The sequence below is a fragment of the Tiliqua scincoides genome, chromosome 2 (genome assembly GCF_035046505.1).
Source record: "Tiliqua scincoides isolate rTilSci1 chromosome 2, rTilSci1.hap2, whole genome shotgun sequence".
In the NCBI taxonomy this organism is placed as follows: domain Eukaryota; kingdom Metazoa; phylum Chordata; class Lepidosauria; order Squamata; family Scincidae; genus Tiliqua; species Tiliqua scincoides.
This window is the reverse complement of record NC_089822.1, coordinates 80,766,350-80,785,866: the sequence shown is the minus strand read 5'-3', so window position 1 is coordinate 80,785,866 and position 19,517 is coordinate 80,766,350. Positions and strand designations below refer to the sequence as shown.

At 42.7% G+C, this 19,517-nt stretch overlaps 1 protein-coding gene across 1 annotated transcript in view; it reads right to left on the bottom strand.

Moving 5' to 3' along the window:
• The window catches only part of ADAMTSL1 (ADAMTS like 1), a 301,635-nt gene that overhangs the window by 5,701 nt on the left and 276,417 nt on the right, over positions 1–19,517 (bottom strand). Inside the window, exons 24-28 of the mRNA XM_066614676.1 lie at positions 14,308–14,508; positions 12,604–12,784; positions 7,336–7,543; positions 3,396–3,505; positions 106–326 (exon numbers count right to left, since the gene is read on the bottom strand). Coding sequence (XP_066470773.1) covers positions 106–326; positions 3,396–3,505; positions 7,336–7,543; positions 12,604–12,784; positions 14,308–14,508 — 921 coding nt within the window. The remainder of the gene's footprint in view (positions 1–105; positions 327–3,395; positions 3,506–7,335; positions 7,544–12,603; positions 12,785–14,307; positions 14,509–19,517) is intronic.

Sequence of the window (19,517 nt, the reverse complement as noted above, 5' to 3'; positions counted from 1 at the left end):
CTTTCAGTTATAGTCGCTTGTGCAATGGGTGCAATCCGTGGATCTGAGAACTGCAGTGACCTATAACTGATGGTGCCTCCCAGCCCTTCCCCCTAAAAAACGTACGGTTTTCACAGGGGGTGATGTTGCACCGCTGCCAGTTTGCAGGCCTTGGTCTCCAGGAGCAGAAGTGTTCTTGCACAGGTTTGTTGGTGCGAACACGCACACACTCCACTCTTCTTGACTGGAAGCCGTAGTTCCCACACGTAGCTGTACACAGAGTCCATAAACTAACCCTCCAGTGTACGCCGCAACTGTCCGTCCAGCAGTTCTGTGTACTCAAAGGCCTGACAGCAAAAGGAAAAGATAAAATGCTAAAATACAACACAGAAATGATCTTAAAGACCACACTATGATGTCTTTTCCCTGAAACTGCCCTTGGGTTGCCCAAACAGAAGTCAAATCAGGGTCCATTTTGTGTTGTTAAATCATTAATCAGAAGTGTGTGAACTGTACAAACACATGGAAACATGTGAAATTCTACACCAAGGTTCTCCAAATTCTGCATGACGGCACATCACAATTCTGGTCTTGTTTGGCATTATTTCTTCTGCTGTTATGATTGTGCATTCTTTATTTTGGTTTTGTGCAGTCAAAGGGAGAGGTAAGAAGCTACAGAAGGCTCCCAAGTGCTGGAAATCTTGTTTTACCACCCTTTTGACTTCTGAGATTTCATCAGGCATTGTCCACATAACCATAAACACGCAACCATAAAGGCTTTAAATGTGTTTTAAAACAAAGCTGAGAGCCAAACTCTGTCCAGTACTATGTTCTGTGGATTTTCTGCACTCATATGTAATCACAACATATACGCAAGTCCCACCACTTAAAAAATGCAGTAATCCGTCTGCGGGAGATTGGCTGATGTGCCCTTTTCTTGCATTTAGTAAGTCTATCCAAGCATGCATACATCCAGGCCTACATAAACTAAGTACTACCTTTCCCAGAGTTTAGTCATTTTCCGATAACATCAGTCTCAGAAATTCTCAGCATTAGATGAAACTAGAACTTGTTTTGTGATACGTGACTCTTACCTCATGGACCAATTAGTATAATGAGATTTCAGGGAATGGAGTCAGGCCAATCAGGTGAATTTAAGGGTGTACATTATGTGATTTTTTTTAAAAATAGTGTTTTCACTCTATTAAATGCAGCTGTGAAGGGTGAAACCAGATGTGATGCTCATTGATTTGTGTGCTTGTGTTTTTTCTTAATTAAAAAAGCAGCCATGAGGGGAAAGGGACGTATCTGGATCAACACCATGGCACATGGAGTTTAACCCATTCACTTTGCAGAACGGTCCCAATGAAATATCCCCCTCTCCTAGAGCTGCCACAAATTCCAGGAGGAATGTTTTTATAGCATAGAGATTATAACTGAGGCCATGCTGCAGTGGGAAAGGGTAAAAAATACCCTTGCTCCATGCGCCATAGTCCTGATCATGGTTGTCCCTCCTCGCTATTGCTGTAATTAAGACAAACACAGGCAAAAATGATACGAGGAGCATCATGTCTGGTTTGACTTTAGGCTGCAATTTGGAGGGGAAGAACAGCCCAAAGGGAGAGGGATTTCTTTGCTCTTTCCCCTCATGTAAGTTTTCCACTGAAAATCATCTTCCCCAGCTGCTTTTCTCCAAATCAGGATGAAGGTACACTCCTACAGAGATAAAATTTTTATCCCACACTGGAACCTGTTAACTTGCATGGAAATATTAAGTCCCCTGATTGGGGCAGCATTAGAAGAATCAGAATGACACTCAGAGCAGGAGTTTAAGCACAAAAGTTCTCTGTGGTACTGAGATAAGCAAATGGTGCAGAGGAGAATTGTCTCTGATGTCTGTTAGAGGTTGTTCAGCTGCACCAAGTCTCATTCATAGACTGTAAATGAGCACAAGAAGACAATATAATGTGGAGTCCCCTCTGTCCATCCCACAGAATGGGCATTTCCCTCCTAGGGATGCAGCGGGTTCGGATTTCCTCCTCTCCAGCACTTATCATTATTAAGTGATCCAGGAAAGAGTGCTGAATACCTAAAGTGCTAAAGATTTAGCTGATTGGACTTTTCCTTTGCCTAGTGACTAGTCCCTCTATCTTACTGCAGCTAAGCCAAGGTATGGGTACATGAAATAATGGCATATTCAAAAGATTGTTTATTGTATTAGCTAATAGCCATCACAATAAGATAAAACGTATAAATCCAAGTATACATCAAGATACAAACGATGATAAAATGATAAAATGAGGAAATGGCATATTCTTCCCCATCTTCTCTGGCACCACTCCACTCCCCTTTCTCTGTTCTCTCTCTCAGATCTATTTTTAATTGTTAGCTGCTCACAATTTTTAATTGTTAGGGCAGGGACCTGTCCTCTCTTCTGCTGTGAAATACCATGCATATTGATGGCATTAAATAAATAAATAAATAAATAAATAAATAAATAAATAAATAAATAAATAAATACATGCATACATGCATGCATACATACATACATGGAGGAGGAAGGATTGGCTATTTAGATGCTGGTTTGACTCAGAATATTTTGTATCTACTATAAAACAGGCAGCCTAAGCCAAACTAAATCCCTTCACTGCAATGCAGCAGCTGCATCTATGCTGCATCCTGCAGGGGATTTTTGGCTTCTGGAGGTCTCCTTGGGGTAAGCCACAATGGGTCCATTGGAACCTGCATCAGTGATATTGCTGGCACAAGTCTGTGTTGATCTGTGCAAGTGGAACAGGCTCAGGAAGGGCCTCTGGATTCAGGGTATACTGGTGCCGCTGACACTGCCCCCTTCCAGGCCCAATCCCCCCTTGCCTCATCTCCTCCCCATTCTGCCCTACCCCTGCACTGGATTTATCTACTTTCGTGGGCCTCACTTTGCCAGTGCCAGCAGGAAGGCTCTGGTTTCCCACCAGCACACCTGGGCCTTGTGCTGCCACAAAGAACTTTACGGCACTTTTGTGGCAGCCGTGGAACATGCACTCCTCCAGCGCAGGCCCTTGATAGAATTCAGCCATAAATCATATAAAGCTATTTCATCCCAGTCATAAGTCCCCAGTCATCTGTCATCATTAGACTAAATTCCGAAGTAATTGTTTTCCTTGTAGGATGCTTGATTCTGCTGGCTCCTGTTCACAGCCCTTTTCTGCAAAATCAGTGTGATTTTTTTTTTTCCCCAGTCTGGCAAATATTTTTGCATTGCAATACAATGGAAAAAACGTTATTTATATAAGGTTATATTGTGTCTTCCTAGGAAACTGTTCACAGTGCCTAACAATTGATAGTCACTATATAGATAATGTTATGTCAGGATAGGCTCATAAGAGATCAATTTTTAATGTACTGATGAATCTTACCTTGGAAGAGAACTGCACTGGTCCAAAGGCACAGATATCCCATCTCTAGTCTGACAGAAAACTTGCCTGTGTTGTATTGCCAGTCGTGATCCAATGCATGGCCCGTTGCACTGTTAATAAAGAAAATGGGACATTTAGTAGACCGGGCCTATATTATTTGTTATCCACCAAGTCCAAAAGCAGCTCACCAACCAGGTATGGAGAGCATTAATTGAACAAACTCGATTTAGTTGTTCTTTGTTGAGGACAGCTCGCCCATTAGGTGAGGTGTTGCAGGTTGCAGCAGCAACAGATCGCAGGGGGACAAGATGGCAGATTGGGGTGCCCTTTGCCCCAAGTTGGCTCTTGCCACCCCCTTCTTCCAGTCTGCCATGGATACGATTTGCACTGGTCTGCTTTCCATCTACTAAAAGTGGGCAGACCATGGATCACCACCTCCCTACTGTGCTCCTTGTGTGGTTTCTTCAAACATTGAAGTGCAGGGCTTCTGCTTGGATTTCCTCCTTTGTTTGCACAGTTCCTGCAAATCAAACTGGAGGTCTTGCACTTCTGCAACAGGAGCAACTGTGCAAGGCGTACAATAACTAGTGTTGTTGTTTTTTTTAATGTGTAGAGGTGGTCGACCTGAGGCAGCATCGAGCAACATTCTGGGTCATGCTGCCACTGGCTCAGGACTGTCAGAAGAGTGAGGGGAGTTATGTTAGGACACAGTACATGGCTAGTAGGCAGAGTTTGGTTTGGTGGATCACAAGTTGTGTAGGGTGTAGCAGAACAGAAATACAACAGCATTTCTTTTGGTACGGCTAAGCAGAGTGTGTCTGTTGCAGACGAGTGAGATGCTCCATGTCTTCTGCTACAGCCCTGCAGCCTCAAACACATACAATTTAATTGTTTTATGTTACAATCCTGAGAAGTGGCTACATTATTCTATTTTAGCAAAACCAACAGTGGCACCTGAAAGGCTCATTGTGGCATCAGCTTTCCTAAACAAGAGACTATGAAAGCTTTTGCCACTTACCATTCATTACTGTTTTAAGGTGCCGTAGGTCAGCATTATAAATTAATCTGTTTGGGTCAAATGAAAAATTCTCCCTCTCTCTCATTTTGTTAACCTAAGTTTGTGATCCACATAGGATGTGTCACTCTATCCGTTCTGCTGGATATTTTACAACTTGTACTTCTCATAATTTATAGGCAAGTGGTTAATAAGAGAGAATCAGGGCAGTCATATTTCCCTGAAAACTGTATAATTGAAAAGCATGAGGCGATTAATGTACTTTCTGGAAACATAACAACTGTAGCAAATCAACTCTCATAAAGATAAAAGACATTTCCACTTACGACTGCAGGAATAAACCTGTCACTTGTGTTTTCAGGCTTTAATCCCCCCTCCCTTGTTTAAACAACGACATGTTATGAGTATATGGTGCTAGGTTTCATTAATCCTGAAATGGCTCAATGGAGCCAGGAGATGGAAGAGGAAAAGGTGGATTACTAATGTAAAGGATACTACTGGGGACTGAGAAGGGATGAGTAGCTTAAAAAATTTAGTAAAGAGCTGTCTGCATATAGTCAAGAAAAATTTCTCTTGGTGTGGGACAACAGGAGAGAGTTGGTGTCTGTTGAAGACAGATCTGTCTGCAATCTTTAGTCAGAATGCAATGCTTTTATTCAAAATTTCTCTGATATTTTTGTTTAAATACTTTGCGGGTCATCTGATTTTAGGGTGGAGCAGGAAACTTTTTATTTTATCTTTGTCAATTAAAAATTGAGGAATTTTTGAGCATTAAGAAGTTAATTTTAAACAGTTAAAATGAAACAGAACTTTGCAATGGAAATATAGCTGAGTGGCATCTTAGGAGAGGGCGAGATTCTGAATCACCACGTAAGGTGAAAATCACATATAGTCAAAATGACCCTTAAAACCAAAAAATATGTAAGGTCTTAAAAAATAAAATCACAATGTGAGAGACATGCAGGAACTCAGCTGACTGAGGGAACTGTGGATTTATTGTCTCATCTCGCACACACACTGGGATGTATATAATGGAATAGCAAGCTGAATTGCCTGCACTATTTAAACTAGGGGTCAGCAATCTTGAAGGGAAAAGGGGCTAGACATTTGGCAGTGATATAATCACATCATCGCCATACTGAAGGGTTGTTGAGCTGCCAGAAACCGAGCTCCATGTGGACCAGATAACTTTGGGTGGTGGGCCACTCTCCCTCTTTCTCTCTTCTCAAGCATGTATACTTGAATTCACACAAATCAAATGCATGACTCTATACAACTTGTGCTGCTGATGTATTCACAAAAATTCATCTCCAAATTTTAAACTCTTCGCTTTTTGGGATACCAGCAAACACTTCAGTATAACTAACCTTAACATAGGAACTCCTCAGTTATCTGGAACATTTCCAAGCTTTTCATCTGATACCATGTATGTACACTGGGCCACTACCCAGAAAGTGTCTTTATGCCTGCTCAAGGGCCTGAGTAGACCCAAGGAGACATTACGACTTTTCTCCCACTTTAAGTAACTTGCATCATGACAAATTACAAAGGTACTTTGAAACGTTTCTAAATTTCAAAATAGCTGTCGGTGGTATCAAATACCTTCACTATAAAAAACATGAGAAAACCGAGGTTTAAATGAACACACTAATCTTTGTGAGATTGGATGAAATCCTCTTCTTTGGGGCCACATTAAATGATAGGAGACAGGAAAGGTCTGCATTCTTAGGAGACGAAGAAATATGCTTATTTTCATTGCACTTTGGGAAAGGTAATAATTGAACTTGGTCAATAGGAACCTGATGTCCCCCTGAGTGAACTCAATGATACAATAGTAAAATGCCACTGATCCATGGCCAGTAATCTGTTCTTAATTGTAATCAGAATAATCAATTTGTAGAACTGGCTGGAAATGGAGCTGTATAGGTTTACATAGCGCTTGAACCTCCCCTCCCCAATACACTGCTTCTCTGGTTGGAGAAATATTATATTATAAAGTTGAAAGGTCAGTTGAAACAGATGAATTCATGCAAGTTTTGATAATTGAGCCTGGATATGACATCATAGGGTGATATAAAACAACAGCCAGCACTGAGGGAACAGGACGACTGCAGGCATTACAGAAACCTTACCTGAAATTCCAGAGAAAGTACAAATTGGACAATTTGCTGTCCAAGGCTTATGCCTTTTCAAAGAAAGATCAGATCCTTACGAATAAATACAGCATGATAACTCAATTAAAGTCTGAGTGAACATTTTCCAAAATACACAAAAACACAGATTTCTCCCTCCCTCCCTCTTTTAATGTAGTTATTATCAGTTAACTGAAAGCAATAAATTTCATTTTGCTGGGAGGCATGGAATATTTTGAAATAGTTTGTGGTCTAACTGACTAGTATTCAGATGGACTAGTTTGGCTTCCATTGCATCTAGTCAACACTGTAGGCTGTGAAATGGTCATGCTCAGTCTTTGACCAGGTAAACAATAGTCTTCCTCGTTATTATTAGGAACTATAGAATAAACAATGCTAGTTGAGCCACGATGCCTGTATGTATCTGCTATAATGGGTTTTATTTTGCTGTTCATTTCAAGGTGGCTTACCATTCTGAAGTCATTCTGGGTTACTGAAGGGATATTGCAGGTGATGCAGTCATATGGCTACTAATTGTATCAGGATATTGATGCATTTTGCTAAACTTAAATTCCCTGTTGTTGCTTAATTGATATTTAAGATTATCCATTAAAGTGTGTCATTTCTTCAGATTCATTATAAATAATCTGTTCTTGCAGTAAAAAAAAAATGAAGGTTAGCAAACGTGACAGTGAAAAGCAGACAGGAGAGTGGGACTTTCATGAGTCCCTTCTTTGTATTTCTTTGACTTTCTCCCAGTCACAGATGGTTAGTGGTGGCTGTATAATCTTACCTGACTCCAGGCAGAGGTTGTCCATTCCACACACAGCTGTCTGTTACAGCTCTGGGTATCTACGGGACGCTTTGCAGTCTGAGCACATATGTCATTTGACATGGGGACAGAGTTGCCTGCTGCTGTCAGTTTGTGACATGTCACTCGCCGTGTCTGGATGCCCCCACCACAGCTTTGTGTGCAGTGGGACCACGATGTCACCATCCACCTAATGAAAGGATAAGGCGGAGCAGAGTTACCAGTGGAGAAACATGAGAAGGTCACAGTGATATTCTGGAATTACTCAAAAGATTTTTTTTCTTAAGTAATTTTGACTCCAGTCCTAATTAGGCCTTATCACCCTTAACTTTTACATAAGGTTGGTGAAACTCATGAAATTCACCATCTCTTTACACTTCAATTTGGAATTAAGGAATGTTCTTATGCACGTTAAAGCTTTTGGGAAGTTGGCAGAACAGGCACAGAACTTAAATTATTATGTTCCTTGAATGGCTTTGTGTAAAATATTTATTATTATGTTTGTATCTCAACCTTCCTCTGCACACACGTCTTCTCACCATGTTATACTCTGTGAAGTTGAGGTTAGGCTGAGAGACAGTATCTAGCCCTAGATCACTTGGTGGCATCATGGCTAAGGTAGACTTGAATCCAGAGATTCTCTAGTCTGACACTCTGACCATTGCACCACACTGTCACTGTGGGATGAATATTACCAATGCAAAGAATCTAGATTTAGAACCAGTGCAAGGGACCTTGGGCATTTCCCCCCCCCCGTGTGTGTGTGTGTGTGTGTGTGTGTGTGTGTGAGAGAGAGAGAGAGAGAGAGAGATACACTGTAATCTCTCTCTCTCTCTGTGTGTATGAGAGAGCGAGAGAGATGACAGTGTATCAACACTGCTGAAAATAATACAGGTGTGCCCCTGTATCTCTGGGGGTGGTGGTGGTGGTGGTGGTGGTTTTGTTCTGGAACCCCCCTGCAGATACCTCCAGAGGGTCTTCTGAGTTCTGCAGAGGCTGTGTGAATATGCCCATGGCCTCTGCAAGTCTTGGAATGACTTCTGAGTTTTTCAGCAAAAAGTCACTTCCGATTTTTTGGTGGGCTTCCCTGGCCCTTCTAAGGCCTTTTAAAGGCATAAAAATGTCACTTTCTGTTTTGCCAAAAAACCAGAAGTGGCCATGGGTGGATGCACACGGCCTCTGTGGGGCTTGGAAGCCCCTCTGGAGGAGACAGAGAGTGCACGGGTGTGGGGGGGGGGCACCCTCATCCACATTGAACTGAAACCACAGATACAGGATCCACAGATAAAGGGGCCTCTTTGTAGTTCAAACTTTGTTTGCTGCCTTGGCACCAGCTTGCTGCTGATGCTGTGTCATGACTTGTGCATGATTTGTACAACTGTGCATTATGCACATTTAAGATACACCGGTTGTCACTGTAAATCCACATGCCTCACTCTGCTTCAAATGTGCGAAGGAGGACACCTCCTGCTACAATTCAACATCTGGCCCTGTCTGAAGCTTGGCTTGTTACATTATGAGCTGGATTTCATGTCCTGAGTTGCAAGATTAGGGACACAATCCTAACCAGGTCTACTCAGAAGTAAGTCCTATTTCGTTCAATGGGGCTTACTCTCAGGAAAGTGTGGTTAGGACTGCAGCCTATGTGGTTTAAAATGTCCTTTTTTCAGACATTTATGCATCCAGGTTAAATGATAAATGTTTTTGTTTTCTGTCTCTTGTGGAAATGTAAAGGCACCCTTGCTTCTTTTTTCCTACACTGTGGGGGACATGCATCTAGAAGATATTTGAAACCCAAATAACAGATATGAGGATGATCATTCATTGTTCAGATCCATCACAGTTGCTAAAACAGTTTGCAAAGTTTCAATAGACACTGTGTAGAAAACAGCACCTCCCAATCCCTGCATACTTTGGAATGTACTTGTATACTTCATGCTCACATACTCTGTAACTCACTGTCTGTTGTTTCTGCTTCCTGTCAGGAGCAGAGCCTTTAAAATTGTGACCATGGGTGTTGCATGTAAACTTTGGATAAAAATAATGTTATAAACTCAAAAAAAAAAACACACACACACACAAAAAAGCAGGCACCAATAGGCAGAAACAAGGCAAGTTGGTTGTGATGGCACATCTGCCCAGATGCTTCTGCAAGAAAGGATGATGGGAAGAAGTAGAAGAGAAGCGATTATTGGTCCCATGGGCAAATTATGGTCAGGCCAGGGACTCTGAACAGCTCAACTCCTTGTTTCTTTTCAGGATTTATATGTCCTGAAGGGGAGGAAATCCCAGTACATCCCCACAAGATAATCTTGCTTTTGTTTTTTGGTCATGTGATGAAATGGACAAAATGGTGCTTCCAGGATTATTAGTTTACTGGGACCTGAAAAGAAAGCACTATTCTGTTTTCTTCCTGCTGCTGGTCAGGATCCCCCAAACATCATGGAAAGAGATCAGTAAAGGAAAAGGCCCTGCCAAGGAAAAGAAAACACACTTTCCCCCTCCTTTGTATCATACAGCTTAGAAAGGCTAAATCCACAGCTTTTCTGCCACTTGTAAATTTCAGCCCTGCATATCCAACCTCTTTCTGTTTCCAAACACATACATTTCATCAGTTTCTTGGGAGTCAGGAAAGCAGCATGCGCAGAGCTGCAGCTTAAGAAGGGCCTAATATCTATAAATCATTCCTGTAGAAGTATTCCCATCAGCAAGTCAGACTTTTGCTGATATTAATGAGCATGTTTCATATTTCACTAACTCTCCTGGTCTCAGCTGTTCCTTATGGTTCAGCTGGCCATCCAGAGAACCTTTGTGTAAAGCAGAGTGTGCGAAGCATTATGGAAAAGTAATAAAATGGGGAGATTTCCACAGCGGCTGCTCTGTGTTGATCAGGTATTTTCCTGATTTGTAGCTCTGCTGGTGCTATTGCTATTATCAGAAAATGGTAGGACAAGATTCTGAGGTCATTCCTGGCTGCACTTGTAAACGAACAGTTGCTTTACATGGGAACACAAAATGTCATTCTGAATCTTTGCCAGAATAGGTAATTCGGATAGAAACACTAGATAACCAGTCTAAGAATTTTAAGGCCAATGCAGGGGGCCCCCATATCTGCGGATCCCATATTTGTGGATTCACTTATCCGTGGATCAGGTCGGCCCCCCCATGCCCACCACTGTGTGCACCCTCTCTGGATGGAATTGCAGGACGGGCGTTAGCCCATATCCACGGTTTCAGCTATCTACAGGCAATTCCAGAACAGAACCCCTGCGGATAAGAGGGCATGCCTGCAAAGCATTTCAGAATACAGTGTGGCCTAGTTTATCTGCTTAAAAACACCAGTCATCACAATACAGAGCACACAATTTCACAGAAATATAGCCGCTTCTGCAAATGCAGGACCAGAGAGGTTTTGAGTGGCATTCCAGTGATCACTGGTTTTCAGTCAGCTGGTCTTCCAATCCTACCCATTTTCCCTCAGTACTATAGGATTCGTTTCAAGTTATGCCAAAGAGAGTGCAGAGTCTCTATACAAGTGAGACACTGAAAGAGTGGGAAAGTTTCATTATATCTGTTGGACAGTCTGATATTAAGAACTGGCAAGTTCTTGGAGGAGTTATCCCATCAGCGACTGTGACTGTGGCCAATTCTATTGTCCTAGTGATGAAGTCTAGAAATTAAATGGTAGAGGTCTGAGATGGTAAAGTGGACGCTATTATTTGAAGCTGCAGATGATGCACATATTAAAATTTCCTCCTGTTGGGAAAAAGCTTCCTACAAGTAAAGCAAACCTAGCATGTCAAGAAGCAGATTGGACTAGAACCTTGCGTTTTAAACCATTTTTTTCAAAATGAGGGGGAGCATTCAATAATAATAATTAATAATAATAATAAATTCAAAAATTGAATCACCCCATCTGCACTATGAAGTGGTACAGGCCACTCATTTTGATACACATATACACCAAGGCTGCAATCTTATACACACCTAAGAATAAGTATTATTGAACACAATAGGACACACTTCTAAGTAGACATGTATAGGATCGCATTGCAAGACTGTAATTCTATAGCGGTGGTTCCCAACCTGGGGATTGCGACCCTCCAAGTTAACACATTTTCAAAATCCTCCCCCCTTAAGGGGGATGGTGAATGGCAGAGACCCGCAGGTGACAGCGCTTGTCACTTCTGGTTCCCCCCCCCACTGCCAGGGAGATAAGAAATGGGTTTTAATGAGACTTCTTATCTCCCTGTTATCATTGGTGGTGGGGAGAACCCAAAAATGACAGGCACTGTTGCCTACGGGTTCTCAGAAGCTTCATAACACTGCCTTAAAGGGGAAGTGGTTGGGAACCACACTTCTATAGGTAACCTCATTCTGACTAGATATACTAGTGTTTTCCAAAATGGTGGGTCATTCCCTTAAGGGGAATGGCCCAGTAATGGATGTCCCAATGGTGCTGCAGCAATTGTGGTGCCACAGGGACCTAGGGGTTTTTCCCTTTACCTGCAGGGTCCTGCTGGCCTTGGGGAAGGTCCGGGACGCCTGCAGCTCCCTCCACAGGCCTCCCCAACGCTCCCCTGCACGAAAACCAGAAGTGTGCTCTGATCCCCAAATGGAGCAATTTCTAGCATCAAGGAGGCTCTCCCAGACCCTGCCAAAGGCCAGCAGGACCCTGCAGGTAAGGGGAAAAACCTCTGGGTTCTTGTGGCACCGCAATCGCTTTGGTGCCGTCGGGACACCCCCACCCCTGCCCCTGCAACTACGAGTAGTTACCTGCAGTCCCAAAGTCTGAGTAGAACTGCTGAGACATACCATAAAATCTTAAAGTTTGCAGTACTGGATTATCAGATATGCTGGTGCTATTCTCAGACCCAGTGTCAGGGTCACTGCTTACATAACAGTCTTGGAGGTGCCATCACTACTTACATTACTGCCAAGGCGCACGGGCTGTCTCCAAGCGACTCTGGTAACCTGTCTTGGTGACATCATCACCCAGCCAGCTGCAACTGAGCCTATGCAGGGGCTGGGAAAGTTGACAGTTCATTTTTTAGCCTGGGGTGATCCCAGACAATGTTGATACCAGATCACAGCGAGTGCTAGACAATTGGGCCTTGTACTATTAGAGTTTTACTGCTGTAGGTTTTGGTCAGCATGTTCTTAAAATAGCATTGATATTAGAATTATATAAATAATATTTTGCAGGGATGTGTTATTACATAAAATACACATTTTAATGGAAGATCAAACCTCGAAGGACAATCTCTTCTGTTACAAGCAATAGGCTGCAGAGCAGGTTTGGGCTTCTCCATGCAGTGGGATATGTTGACTTGGACTCCATCCAATAAGCATCTCAACTGATGATATTGGAATCCTTTGTTACCACAGGAGGCTGAACAGGGTGACATCTTATCCACTGACCACCAATAATCTGTAGCAACAGCAAAATGTCCAGGTTAATTTATCTCAAATAGCCAAAAAATGTTTATTTGCCTTCACTCAGAAACAGAAAAAACACTGGGCTTCCTGGATTTGCACCAGGTATGTAGCTAGCATACAGCCCCATAGAGCTGGCTGGGGCTTGACATGGGGTAAGGGGTAAGGGGAAAAATATCCCCTTACACTGAGATCTTCTGCTGCTCCCTAATCTGCACTGGAGCAGCCTGGTTGTACCAGTGCAGGTAAGGATTGGGCTGTCAGTTGTCCTTTTATATCTTGCCACTTAAAAATGCCACTTCAATCTGAAGCTAGAATGCTAACAATCACCAAGTTAAATATGGAACTGATTTCTTTTGAAATCATAGCTCATGAAACACTTTTGTGATGTGACATTTTCAGTTTTACCTGAATATTTGCTGGGTCACTATCTGGCACAAAAGAATCAAGGCAGAGCAAACACAGCAAACACACAAATGTTGCTGACACAGCAAACATTCAGGCAAAACTAAAAATGTCAGTTTCTTTTAACAAGTACATTTGTCCATGAAAAACAACATAGCACTGATATTAAGTGAAATGGGGAGAAAGATACATACATGGATGATAAAGAAATTGGATGTAGTGACTGCCATCTATGGGAAATGGATGCCAGTTTTTAGATGTAATTAGATGCACATTTTCCTGGGAGTAAGCTCCATTCTTCTGAGTAGACATGCACAGGATTGTGCTGTTTGTCTAGTACAAGCAACCATCCATAACAAGAGTGCCACATGGTTTCACTGGAATGGTTTCACAGTTCAGTGATCCAAAATGGAACACAACTGAAAAGGTTGTTTCTCATGAAATAGCTTTTTGGCCATGAGAATATTCCGACATCGGCATGCTGAGAATATGAAGAGGAGGGGTCTGTTACCTCTGTGTTACTCGCAAGTCATCAAGTGTATAAATCTTTCCTGGGTTATGACTTTACTCACAGGAGTTATTTGCAAGAGCAACCCTAGAGGAGCCCTCACAACATTGGAAGTATTCCTTAGAGAACTGTTTGGGGGTACCATACATGTAGACTTCAAAATGTATAACTCCTTTGGGTGTGATTGGCATTCCAGACTCCACACAGTTCTTTCCAGAATATAACTACAGAGATAATCCACAATTGGTCTGAAAGTTCCATTGGAAAGGTATCTTTAATATGAAAATAGTGGTGATGATCCACTATCTGAACGTTCCTTTGCATATTTCTAATATGAGGCACTTTACTTCATTAAAAACATGACATGCCAGGCTTACATACATAGGTGTAAATGTCCAGTTTATGAAGACCAGTGAATGGTGTCTTGTTATTGAGCTTAGTGGCCACCGAAAAAGAGTGCTTGGTTGAGGAGTTAATGTTATTGGTAAGACCCAAATATCCATGTTGCTTTTTCCAGAAACTGATCCCTTCCACATGAGCCAGGCAGAGCATCAGGCTAATCTCAAAAATTCAATTAAAGAAAGTTCTAGCACTGTAATTTTTACCTTGGATTGTCAGAGAAGTCTTTTGTACAAGCAGGCCTGCCTCATTCTGAGCCATGCAGCTGATTTCTCCCTGATAATCATTAGTAATGTTCACTATTTGAAGAATCTGACCAGCTGCCAACACATGGTGAGGCATACTGAAGGGCTGACCAACATAAAACCAGGTGATGTTTGGAGTTGGATGACCATCCACTGGGCAACCTAATTGAAATAAGGCAGAGAAATACATCAGAGTCTAGCCAATTGGATAACTGGCTAAGCATTCACTTGTGAACTAAAACAATGCCATATGAACAGCATGAGCAGGGGCCACAGTTCACAGGTAGTGCATCTGCTTTGGATGCCTAAGGTTCTAGGTTTGATCCTTGACATCTTTAGGTAGGATTTGTCTGAAAACCTAGTGACCCACTACCCATTACACAGAGCTTAGTGGACCAATGATCTGACATGGTATGGCAGTTTCCTATACAACCAAAAATGGATGTTTCAGAGGATGATTTTGTGATGAATATAATGCATAAAATATTTGTTGAAAGATTCATACCCTACCTCATTATAATCAATTCAAAATAGCAGACAACATTCATAGCAAAATGATAACATTATAATATAGAACAAACACAATAACAAGCAAACATTCCCTATAAGGTGATAACAGGAAGAGGGATCATAGAACTGAAAGCCAAGTGCTGCAATGATACAACCATGAAGTGAGAGGCAAACAATTAAAGTAGATTCAGAGACACCTGCTGAAGAAGGAAGACTGTACAAGTCCTTCCTGAATACCAGCAGGAATCCATTTGGATGCAGTGGGAACCATTTCTGAAAAAGCTCTGTGGAAAAAGCAGTAAGGAAGCAGAAGATGGAAGCTGAGGGCAGTAGGCAGATAATTACATTCAAAAACATGGAAGTGACCTAAATCATCTGACTATTAAGCAATCTTTCTCCATGATTAGCAAATGGAGGTTTCATCACATCGGCTCCAGAGGTTTCCACACTTGGAGAACATATCACTTGGAGAACATTGAAACATATCAAAAGTTGTTCTTGAACTTTTGATATGCTACAATACATTCCTCTTTCTCAATTATTAGATGCCTAAGGCCCAAATCCTAACCAACTTTCACGCACTGACAGTTACAGTTGGCATCTTTCAGTCTTGGAAGACTATGGTATCGTGCTCTGAACAGTGGTTCCAGAACAGTGTCCTCTCCATTGCGCAAAGCCTGGGTAAGGTAGATATGGAGGATAGACTGTTACCCATACAGCAAATTCCCCCTCTCCATGTCGCTGAAATGGTCCAATGGAAAGGCAGAGGCCAAGACGGTTGGTTCCAGCGGCATCGCAGGAGTTGCCAGAACGTGACTGTGTTCAGCCATGAACTGCCTTAGGGACTCCGGCTCCTGATTTTGCCTCGAGGTTGACTCCTGAAGCCTTTTCCATAACTGGATGTAGCCACAAGGCAGTGAAGGTTTGGGATCAGAGTTTTCCTTCTCTCAGATGAGCTGCCTTCCCAGGCTAAGGAGTCCCATCTAACCGTTGGCTGTTTAGTCGCCTCTTACGACAAATACAGCCAAACGGATGGCCTATTCTTATCCCCAGCCCCCACACCAACGGGGTGTGTGCTGCATCCTGCAGTTGGGTGACAGTCATGGAGGTCTCCTCAAGGTAAGGGAATGTTTGTTCCTTTACCTGGGAACAAACATTCCCTTACCTTGGAGCTGCACTGTCCTTATGTCAGTGCTGGAAAGTGGATTAGGACTGCACCCTAAGAGAATTACCGTCCAATCCTATTCCCAGCAACTCCGCTGGATGCTGCGGCGCTAAAATGGCTACTGCTGCACACTGGAGGAGCTCCAGCACGGAGCATACGATCTGGCAAATCAGGTCTTCCACAGTCCCACCCAGTTTCCTCCCCCTGCCCCAGAATGCCTCCCCCCCACCCCCAAGGCCCTAACCACTGCTGGGAGCTCCTACCACATTCCATGTGGCGTCCATCAGTGCTGACCTCAGCACAAATGGTGCTGAGCCTGCGCCGGTGCTGACTCCTCTCAGGGTGTCATGAACATGCTTTACGGAATGTTTGCAACACATGGTGCTGGCACTGGAGATCAGTGCTGGTGATGAGATATGTTCAGATTGGACCCTAAGAGGTACTTTTTTACCTACTAAAAGTGGAGAAAAATAGGCACTAATATCATTTTCAAATTTCCATGGCAGCTTGGAAGTTTAAAAACACCTTAGACATTCAGTGCTGCAAGGGTGAGTTTACATGATCATACACAACAGGCAGATGCTGCTATGCAGTGACTTTTCCTTTTCTCCACTGAAGAAGCATTCTTGTCTGTTTTTTACAATGTCTCAGGATGTGAGTATAAAGAAGGGTTGATTATAAGGGTGAATATAAAGGAGAGTTTCCCCTTTCCTCTGGCCGAGCCCCTTTGGCACCCTGTCTCGCACTGGATACAGCGCAAGCCTCCTGGCTTGCCTGTTCCAGCACAAGATAGGATTGCGCTGCACGGCAGTGGTTCTCAAACTTTTATCACCAGGACCCACTTCTTAGAATGAGAATCTGTCAGGACCCACCGGAAGTGATGTCATGACTGCAAATGACATCATCAAGCAGAACATTTTTAACACTCCTAGGCTACAATCCTACCCACACTGGGTAGTAGGACAGTAAGTCCCATTAACTATCATTGTTAAAAGTACAGGTCTGTAACATTTCCCCAAATCCAGTCACATCCCATGGTAGCATCAAGTCTAATATATTAAAAATAAAATACTGAAATGAATGGGGACCCACCTGAAATTGGCTTGCAACCCATCTAGTGGGTCCAGATCAACAGTTAGAGAAACACTGTACTAAGGGATGGCTTGTGCATAGCCTGGGCATATTGATTATACATACGGTGGCATGCAGGACTGAGCCTTTGGCCCATGTACCTTTCCCAACCTATTTCAACCTACAACCTACACTACAAGGCAAGGAGACCCTAATCAAAACCCCTTGCTTAGGCACTGAAGTATTCAACCCCTGATTTATACGAAACGTTTATACATAGTGTGAGAAGGTACGCAGTTTCACCGTCTGTCATGACTTGTGTGTGAACCATGTCCCTGAGTAGTTTCCTGTCACTTAGCCTATCTTCGTTTGCAGATGGGAACGAACCTATGCAGTGTATTCACAACTGCAGCTGTGTGCTAAAACATCTGTAGAGAATGTCAGGCCAGAGGGTCATTGACAAATGGTCATGACAGTTTACAACATATGCAGTGAGTCCCGTTTCACAGGACCAACCCTCAAATGGGCCATAGGTTAAAAGAAAATGGTGAGAAAGATCAAGAAAGGAAAGATTTATAAGCAAAGGTAAAATCACCTGCCCGTTAACTAGAGTGATTCCTCAGCCACATTTTGTTTGTTTCTTTTTGTCCCCTACAAAGCTCTGGATTGCCAAATAAATGAACTCTTGTTTTTCTCATCACTACATATTTTATTTCCATCATCTAGTACAACTTCTTCCAAAACCAAGATATAAAATAGTAGCCGGTGGGAATACCACATAGCCAATAACAGGATAAATAAATATAGGAATAAATGTTTTAAAAACCAGTTCTCACAATGTGTGCTACCTATGAGCAATTATACACATTTCATTTGTAATGAAAAAGCCTTACTAGTCTCTATACACCTAGTATGTAACAGATATTTCCCATCTGCACTTATGAGATGAGCATCAATCAACCTTGACAAGGTGACAGATCTTACATATATCCCTTAGTGCAGAGACATAATGCCTTACACATATTTAGCAAGAATAAAAATGTCATAAAGCATATTGAAAACTGGCCTCTCTCATTCATCTCACAGAATCTTGGTCCCATCTAACACAGATTACTAGCAGTTATACTTCTTCAATTCCTGTCTGTCATGTGAGATGCTTGTAGGCTTTACCTGTTACCCATTGCTTAAGACCCATCTTCACGAATGGTACAAGAGTTTGAAAATAAAAAGCCCTGCTTGTGGCCACAATCTATCCACTACTGCTCCTCCACTTACTATCCATTTTAACAGAACTTGCACTGAATTAGATCACACCAGAATGTTGTGTTTATAGTAAATCATGGTTCTTATTGGGGAACATAAGAACATAAGAATAGCCCCACTGGATCAGTCCATAGGCCCATCTAGTCCAGCTTCCTGTATCTCACAGCGGCCCACCAAATGCCCCAGGGAGCACACCAGATAACAAGAGACCTCATCCTAGTGCCCTCCCCTGCATCTGGCATTCTGACATAGCCCATTTCTAAAATCAGGAGGTTGCGCATACACATCATGGCTTGTACCCTGTAATGGATTTTTCCTCCAGAAACTTGTCCAATCCCCTTTTAAAGGCGTCTAGGCCAGTCGCCATCACCACATGCTGTGGCAAAGAGTTCCACAGACCAACCACACGCTGAGTAAAGAAATATTTTCTTTTGTCTGTTCTAACTCTCCCAACACTCAATTTTAGTGGATGTCCCCTGGTTCTGGTGTTATGTGAGAGTGTAAAGAGCATCTCTCTATCCACTCTGTCCATCCCCTGCATAATTTTGTATGTCTCAATCATGTCCCCCCTCAGGCTTCTAGGCTGAAGAGGCCCAAACGCCTTAGCCTTTCCTCATAAGGAAGGTGCTCCAGCCCCGTAATCATCTTAGTCACACTCTTTTCACCTTTTCCATTTCCACCATGTCTTTTTTGAGATGAGGCGACCAGAACTGGACACAATACTCCAGGTGTGGCCTTACCATAGATTTGTACAATGGCATTATAATATTAGCCATTTTGTTCTCAATACCCTTCCTAATTATTCCAAGCATAGAATTGGCCTTCTTCACTGCCGCTGCACATTGGGTCGACACTTTCATCGACCTGTCCACCACCACCCCAAGATCTCTCTCCTGGTCTGTCACAGACAGCTCAGAACCCATCAGCCTATATCTAAAGTTTTGATTTTTTGCCCCAATGTACATGACTTTACACTTACTGACATTGAAGCGCATCTGCCATTTTGTTGCCCATTCTGCCAGTTTGGAGAGATCCTTCTGGAGCTCCTCACAATCACTTCCGGTCTTCACCACTCAGAATAGTTTGGTGCCAGCCTGCTCAGCCAGCCTACACTGTCAAAGGGGTCACAGAGGAAGAGGTGTCTGGATTCAAAGGAAACTTT